Here is an 8,833-nt window from a genome sequence, read left to right on the forward strand (position 1 = left end):
TACTGGGCTTACAAAGAATAATACCCGGGGTCGATTTGCTCGACTAAAGGCGGTGACATATTCATTATGCATAGAATGTTATTTACCTAAATGGACTCCAGCGTTTGGTTAAAATTGCCGAAATGCTCGAAATTAAAGATGAAATATCTTACAACCTATAGAATTTTCTCAATAAAGCCAAGAGAAAATGATGTTTTATAAACACATTCTACCAGTATACGAAGTTTAAAACTTTTTAGTTACCTAGAAATTATGTTACAAAGTGCCGTTCAAAAGGAAAAGATCCCATCTCTGCTCCACATATCTTCTGTTGGGCTTGTATGTTATGCTTGTGAAAATCTGTTGAACCGAGTGAAATTGTAGTCCTGGGTGATAACAGTGCTGCCTGACTGGCATGTAAAATGCACCCACTACACTCTTGGAGTGGTTGGCATTAGGAAGGGCATCCAGCTTTAGAAACCTTGCCAAATCAGATTGGACCCTAGTGTGGCCTCCGGGCTTGCCAGTTCTGTCAAACTGTTCAACCCAGGCCAGAATGGAAAGCAGACATTAAACTCGATGATGATAATAAAGGTATGAATAATGATGGGGTGACAAATCTTCAAAACCACTTGAATAAAATGTGAAGGCTAAAATATAATAAGCACCATTTTTATGTTTTGTATATCTGCCATTGACTAGAGCAGTATTATTGAAAAAGTATGGTGTTAGTTTGCTTTCCCTGAAATTGATCTTTTATTTTCTTATTACTGTTTTTCCTCCACAGGTTCGTTTTGCTGCTGATGAGAAGTTAGAAACCAAGCACCTTATGCTTGCATGGAGCTATGCCTACCAAGCTGCCCGTAAAGGTGAATGGGTACAAATTCATATTGATTCAGAGAGGTTTCGATGTCGGATAGAAAACACTGAGCAAGTGTTGAAACCAATTTTAGATCCTTCTCACAGACTGAAGATCTTGGCTCTTCGGAAGAAATATGAACATTACTAAATGCATCTAGTAAAGAATTTGCCTAACTGAAGATTTATTGTATTTTTGTTTAGGTGAGACTACATTACAGACTGTTAAACGCAATCTTGTCACATACAGACAACTATCAAATGGATATCATCTTAAATGTCATCATTGAAGCATTCTGTGATACAAAATGAAATATTTTTGTAACTAAACTAAAAAGAAAACATTTCATGTGATGGTCTTTTGGAGCTTTGTTGATCATATAAACTTTGACCTAATATTTAAATTACTATTAACTCAACATTGTGGTTGGTGTTGGAAGTGGTGGTGTGTCTTTCATGACACGTCATCTCTCTCTCATTACATGTATGTAGCAAGCAGCAGTTAATATATCTGGCCTCAGAGTTATTTATTATTTATTACATCTGGCTGACTCAGATTTTGAATTGCTTTGGCAACTAGTCTCTGATTAAAGATGACTAACTCTAAATCCAATAGTGGTTTTTTCTTTTGTATACCATCGTCTAAGTAAATTCTAAAATTATGACTTGGTACATTGTTGTAACTTTCTGGGGATGTTTTGTACCTGACCAGCTATAAATATTTTACTGCTGTACATAAAGTAAACCACAGTGTAAGGGGAGGTAATAACAGATTAACATCTAAGAAGATAATTAAATTTATAGCATTCTCTTACAAAATCTTTGCTTTTTATGTAACATTCTTAATAAGATTAAGTTTTAAGGCAATTTTAAATAGCTAATGCTAATCAGTAAAATCTTACACTTTGTGTGTGTGTGTGCACGCCAAGCTGTATCGGCCTTTGCCTTTCCCTTGGGTAACACTGGCGGCGTGGAGAGGGGAGACCGGTATACATGGGAAGACTGCTGGTCTTCCATAAGGCGAGCTGGCAGAATCGTTAGCATGGCGGGGGAAATGCTTAATGGTATTTCGTCTGTCTTTACGTTCTGAGTTCAAATTCTGCCAAGGTCGACTTTGCCTTTCATCCTTTTGAGGTCGAAAAATTAAGTACCAGTTGTGTACTGGGGTCGATCTAATCGACTTACCCCCTCCCAAAATTTTGGGCTTTGTGCCTTGAGTAGAAAAGAATATATATATATATATATCATCATCATCGTTTAGCGTCCGTTTTCCATGCTAGCATGGGCTGGACGGGTCAACTGGGATCTGTGAAGCTGGACGGCTTCGTCAGGCCCAGTCAGATCTGGCAGTGTTTCTACGGCTGGATGCCCTTCCTAACGCCAACCACTCCGCGAGTGTAGTGGGTGTTTTTTACGTGCCACCTGCACAGGTGCCAGACAGAGCTGGCGAACGGCCACGAACGGATGGTGCTTTTACGTGTCACCGGCACGGGGCCAGGCGAGGCTGGCAACGGACACGAACGGATGGTGCTTTTACGTGCCACCGACACGGGGCCAGACAGAGCTGGCAACCGGCCACGAACGGACGGTGCTTTTACGTGTCACCGGCACGGGGGCCAGCCGAGGCTGGCAGCGGACGCGAACGGATGGTGCTTTTACGTGCCACCGACACGGTTGCCAGACAGAGCTGGCAAACGGCCACGAGCGGACGGTGCTTTTACGTGTCACCGGCACGGGGGCCAGCCGAGGCTGGCAACGGACACGGACGGATGGTGCTTTTACGTGCCGCCGACACGGGGCCAGACAGAGCTGGCAAACGGCCACGAACGGATGGTGCTTTTACGTGTCACCGGCACGGGGGCCAGCCGAGGCTGGCAACGGACGCGAACAGATGGTGCTTTTACGTGCCACCAACACGGTTGCCAGACAGAGCTGGCAAACGGCCACGAGCGGACGGTGCTTTTACGTGTCACCGGCACGGGGGCCAGCCGAGGCTGGCAACGGACACGGACGGATGGTGCTTTTACGTGCCACCGACACGGGGCCAGACAGAGCTGGCAAACGGCCACGAACGGATGGTGCTTTTACGTGTCACCGGCACGGGGGCCAGCCGAGGCTGGCAACGGACGCGAACAGATGGTGCTTTTACGTGCCACCAACACGGTTGCCAGACAGAGCTGGCAAACGGCCACGAGCGGACGGTGCTTTTACGTGTCACCGGCACGGGGGCCAGCCGAGGCTGGCAACGGACACGGACGGATGGTGCTTTTACGTGCCACCGACACGGGGCCAGACAGAGCTGGCAAACGGCCACGAACGGATGGTGCTTTTACGTGCCACCGACACAGGGCCAGACAGAGCTGGCCAACGGCCACGAACGGACGGTGCTTTTACGTGTCACCGGCACGGGGCCAGGCGAGGCTGATATATATATATATATATATACATATACACACACACAATAATGATCAACTTTTTTCTTAATAATTCCTAACTTGGGAGTACTTCATCTTACATTGCATGCAGGTTATTGAAAGCCTTAAGGATTGGGTCTTATTTTACTTCTAGATATTAACTGTTTTCAAATTCATGTTATTTTAATTTCTCTCAAGTTACAATATCTTACATGAAGTCTGAATTTCTCAAATAAATTATAAATTGAAAATTTCATCTGTTTGTTGTTTCCCCCTCCCCTTCAAGTGTTCTAAGTATCTACTTCAAATAGAATGGTTTCATTTTGCGAATCATATTTTGAATGGCATTGATAAGGGGGAACATTAAAAAAAATTTTGTGGCTATTCATAATTAGGGTTAACACAATACATACTTATGGTAGGGGAAACAAACATTTTATAACAGAACATAGAAAGCAGATGTGTCGGTGAAGGCCAGGAGTAAAACATATATACCAGTGACACATCATTTCTGGTTCAGTCCCACTGCATGGTGCTCTTGACAAGTGTCTTCTATTGTCCTGGACTGACCTAACTTTTGTAAGAGGATTTGATAGACAGAAACAAAGAAACCTGTCATGTGTGCTTGTTTGTCTTGACATTTGTAATCATAAATCTCATTTCCAATATTCTGCAAGGATATGTCTGGCCATGGAGAAATATTACCTTGCTTGGAAACTGTTGGTGACAGGACATCTGGTCATAGCAAATCTGCCTCAATAAACTCCAATGCATGCAAGTATGGAAAAGTGGACGTTTTGGAATCCCTTGTCAGTTCAGATAAGGTAGTAAACTTTAGCATTGTATTATATAAGTTCATTTTGCAATTTGATACCAAGTTTGCTGAACAATTTAGTCAAATGTCTTCTATGTTACATTAGGTTGACCAACTCTGTGTGTGTGTATATAAATGTAAACAAATGAAAGGTATAAGCATCAATGAGAAAACAACAAAAATTGGTGATCTATAAGATACTTAGATTTTATTCTGTACTGAAATACACTCCCTTGTCTTGTACTGTCAGAAATTCCTGTTGGAAAGCAGTAACCAATGGAACTATCGGTCACCAATGGTGATATATATAAAATCATCATTCAGTGTTCATCACCAACAAAAGTAGCAACTCCCTGAACTTAGCCCAGCCCGTTCTTATTCTAACAGCTATGCTTTCTTAGCTGACTCCTCCACTGCTGACTTGGTCACCTAAGTAAGGGAAACTGTTTACCACTTCTAAGAATTCCCCTGTATGTTCCTTATTTGGTGGTCAATGTGAAAGCTAGGGATAGATGAGTGGTTGGTGAGGGCTGTACAAGCCATGTACAGGGATGTTGTCAGTAAGGTGAAGGTTAGCAACAAGTATAGCAAGGAATTCAGGGTGCAAGTAATGACTACACCACTGCACCTTTTGTGTCTATAGCTTGCACTGGGTACACCATATGGAATTTTCACCTACATATTGAGCAGGACTATCTCCCTGAAGGGATCAGTAAGTTGACTGTTTTCCTCTTACTAGGACTTTGGTCTTTGCTAAATTAACTCTAAGGCCATTTAACTCCAGTCTTTGCTTCCTTACCTGAAATTTCTTCTAGTTCTTATACTGATTCAGCTATAAGAACAAGGTCGTCAGTGTAGAGGAACTCAAAAAAAGTAGCCAGTATTAAATTCCTCCGTTATTACCTGGAGGGCATGGCTTGTACAACTCTCATCAATCCCTAGCTTCCGCATTGCCTACATCACAATTCTCTCTGACTCTGTCTTACAATTTGAAACACCTCATGCCACAGAATGTTGGTAAACTTCCTTTCTGCTACTACCATTCTTCCAAGAATATTTCTTTGCTCTAATGTCCCTGTCTACTACACACTCCTCTACCATGCCACACTAGATCTGATTGGGACTTTGCACTATCCACACATTTGGTCTGTGGCATTTAGTAAGTTGACCCATAGGAACTTGTCTCCTGTTCCATGCCTATAGCTCTTCCTCATTAAATGTCTCAATTAGGGCGTCTCTAAATCACTGACTATTCAAAGGATTCTAATACTTCCAAATCCTTCGTTTCCAGACTGGTCTGCTTCTTGGAATCCTCCTAACCTGAAGTCATGACTAACCAATGTGGAGGGGTACATTCTTCACCAGAGAAGATCTTTGCATTTATAAGCAACCATGTATCTCACTTTCTGGTGAGAATGCAGTCAATCTGACTAGTGTTGGTCACTGGATTTGTAGGTTATCAGATTACTGGCTGGTTTCTTGAAGTTGGTGTTGCAGATCATGTGGTTATTCACATCACAGAACTCCTGTAGCCCTGTTCCTTCCTTGTTTCAGGAAAAATTCCATAGCCCCTATGTATAATGTTGAAGACATGCAGTTGCTGGCCAACATGTTCACTGAAATCACAGGCCACAAAGATATGGTCTGCCATTTGTGGATTTTTTTTTAATGCTGACATACAGTTCTGGCATGGTCGCTGCCAGTACCGCCTGACTGTCTTCTGTGCTGGCAGCACGTAAAAAGCACCATTCGAGTGTGGTCATTGCCAGTGCTGCCTGACCTACCTTTCAATGTGCCTACATTGATAGTGTCAACTCTGAGGAAATGAAAGGGGAGGCAGGAGAGAACATGGAGAGGGTGGGATTCAGCGTCTGAAAAAACAGGTTCTAATGAGCATTGGCCAATAGACATAAAAATTGTCCTTTAATCTGCCATCATTTGTGTTATACTTGCTCCTGCCACTGAAAGTGGGTGCTATATAAGCATTGATAAATAAAAGTTAATTCATTACAGATAGATAAAATAGCTAACTGCTTAATTAATTAACTAAATTATAACTACTGCACAATCATGTTTTGGTACAAAGTAACAAGCTACCACCAGTGGCATAAATGTTGAGCATTACACAAGGTGTTACAAATTAAATACTTAGCAATGGACTAAAATGAAATTATTTGCAAGAACTCCCCAAACAAATGTATGGCCTTATGCTAATGTAAATAAATACATTTATGAATTCCAATCTATTTTTTATTTCTTGGAGCTGTTAATGCCCTTTACAATTTTCACTCATATTTGAAATAGCTAATAAATGTTGAGTAGATAAGGTGTTAGACTACATTCTCATAGATTAAGAGTTCAAATCGGCTAGTATTTTGTTCTTGAGATGAAAATTTTAATGTATGATGGAAATAGGTGGTAGATCACATAAGAATCTTTAATATTGTCCTCTCCAGGAGGAAATTCAAGTTACATCTACTTAATGTTATGAAACTGGAACAAGCCTGATATTTACAAACCTAACAAATAATTATTGAATTAAAATATATACATGTGTTAACTGCACAAAATTATTACCATAAATGAATTATTCAAAAATTATGTGAAAATTGTTTTAACATTGAATATCGAGAAAATCAACCAGAAGCATGATTAAGAGATTTTAGATTTTATTGATTAATGAACAAAACTAATGACATTTCTTATTTTTAACAAATTATTGTAATATGGCTTAATCTGAGAATTTGGAGGTAGCTTCCATAACATTTTCAATACTTCACAAAATATGAGAAAGTGAAGATATCTGATATTAATATGATTAATGTATATATATATATATATATATTTAATTTATATATATGTATATCTCTCTCTATATAAACGGCAGTTTGTCTGTGTGTGTTTCTGTGTGTCTGTTTGCTTGTACCCTCACTCTGACCACGGCTTTCAACCGATTCTGATGAAACTTGACACACACATAGCCCAATGTCATAATTCAAAACTAACGCAGCGAAAAGTTTGAAAAGTTCCCCCAGTTCTGAAAAAAATTGATAAATTCGACATGGGGTCGAGAATCAGAAACACAAACCACAGACTGTCTAGGGGACGCAACTCGAGAATCTAAGCTTTTTATATGCAACGCATTATCTATGGTAGTTTTCGCAACTTGCAATCGATTTTCACAAAACTCATGGGGACGCTTAATGTTACCCTAAGAAACTCAATTCTGACGTTAGTTTTCCATGCAATACCTTACCATCAGAAACAATCGATAAAATCATGCCATTTAGGGAAATCGCGTTCAAATTCAAGATGACATATTTTCGACAATATCTTTCACAAATTGGCAGGAATTTTTTTTTTTTTATTCACAACGAGCATCATGTCTGCTCCAAGGAGCTATATAGCCCTTTTTATTCCAATAGGATACATTATTGGAAAAAATCGGTTAATTAAATCATATGTGGCACACATAGCAAACCAATTTGTGTATTAAACACAAACCAGACTGTCTAGGGGACGCAACTCGACCTTTTTAGCTATCGATAATTCGATCCAACCAATTCCTACCAGGAAGAAATTACATTCGAGACTTTATCCCCAACACCGCCACTTCTGCTAATAGCTGCTGCAGCCGCAAGTTATTCGAATACTTTTTTTGTTTACACTTTCTTTATAACTACCACCCCAAACGTTTTACCTTAAATTTTTGACGTACCCTAACGGTCCTCGGACGCTACTTGCAAACTCTTGGTTTATTATAAACCACTTTTGTCGTGTGCATCAAAAAACCTTTTCCTTTCGTTTGTTCAGTTTAGTCACTTTTGACTTTTTCGTTGTTGTCACTCACATTGCTGCCCGCTTTTTGCCGTTTTTGTACATTTTTATACATTTTGGGATACTTACCCCACGAGCTCCTTTTTATTACACCTTTACCAAACACATTGCTATCCACCAAAATACTTACCCCACGTGTTCCTTTTTATTACACCTTTGCCAAACACATTGCTATCCACCAAAATGCCACCCAAGAAGAGAAGGACCCTCCTCAGCCCTCGGACGGCCAGGGCATCGGCTGCTAGGGCTAGAAGGGCACGCGAGACCAACGAGAAAACCGCCTTGCGCCTCTCGCAAACAGCTTCCCGTTCTGCCGCTGCTCAGGCATCTGAAACTACTAGCGACCGTTCTACCCGACTTGCAAGGGTCGCAGCGTACAGATCTTCCCTCCGCTCGAGGTTGACGAAAGAGCAACAGTCCGGCCAAAACATGCGGGCTTCTACCTGTGCTTCCATCCGCAGAGCTCGCGAGAACCCCGAACAAAGAGCCATTCGGAATGCGGCTAACGCCACTAGCACCGCCAGGACACGATCTGTCGAAACCTCACAGCAGAGGAGAACTCGCCAAGATGCTGACGCCGCAAACAAAGCCATGGCCCAATCTGCCGAAACACCTCAACAGAGGAGAGCTCGCCAAGCTGCTAACGCCGCAAACACAGCCATGGCTCGATCTGCCGAAACTCCACACCAACGAACTATTCGGACATCCAGAAATGCCATTAACACTGCTTTTGCTAGGGCTTCAGAGGGTGCTGAGGCGAGAGCTGAAAGGCTTTCAAGGGATGCCACTGATACCGCTGTCGCACGTGCATCTGAATCTGCTGAGGCACGATGCACTCGACTTGAGAGTATCAACAAACGTCGGGATATCATTCGTGGTGTACGTACCCCTGCCCCCGCTTTCTAGTTGTCACTAGCATTCAACTACGACG

At 41.7% G+C, this 8,833-nt stretch overlaps 1 protein-coding gene and 1 long non-coding RNA gene across 2 annotated transcripts in view; one reads left to right on the top strand and one right to left on the bottom strand.

The window, feature by feature from the left end:
* Positions 1–1,015, top strand: part of LOC115221817 — a 2,213-nt gene extending 1,198 nt beyond the window's left edge. The window contains exon 2 of the mRNA XM_029792050.2: positions 767–1,015. Coding sequence (XP_029647910.2) covers positions 767–988 — 222 coding nt within the window. The 3' untranslated portion in view covers positions 989–1,015. The remainder of the gene's footprint in view (positions 1–766) is intronic.
* LOC118766898 overlaps positions 1–3,621 on the bottom strand; it is a 14,720-nt gene extending 11,099 nt beyond the window's left edge. Inside the window, exon 1 of the long non-coding RNA XR_005002806.1 lies at positions 3,290–3,621. This is a non-coding gene — a long non-coding RNA (uncharacterized LOC118766898). The remainder of the gene's footprint in view (positions 1–3,289) is intronic.
* Between the last annotated feature and the right edge of the window lie 5,212 nt (positions 3,622–8,833).

The sequence above is a fragment of the Octopus sinensis genome, linkage group LG18 (genome assembly GCF_006345805.1).
Source record: "Octopus sinensis linkage group LG18, ASM634580v1, whole genome shotgun sequence".
Taxonomy (NCBI): Eukaryota; Metazoa; Mollusca; class Cephalopoda; order Octopoda; family Octopodidae; genus Octopus; species Octopus sinensis.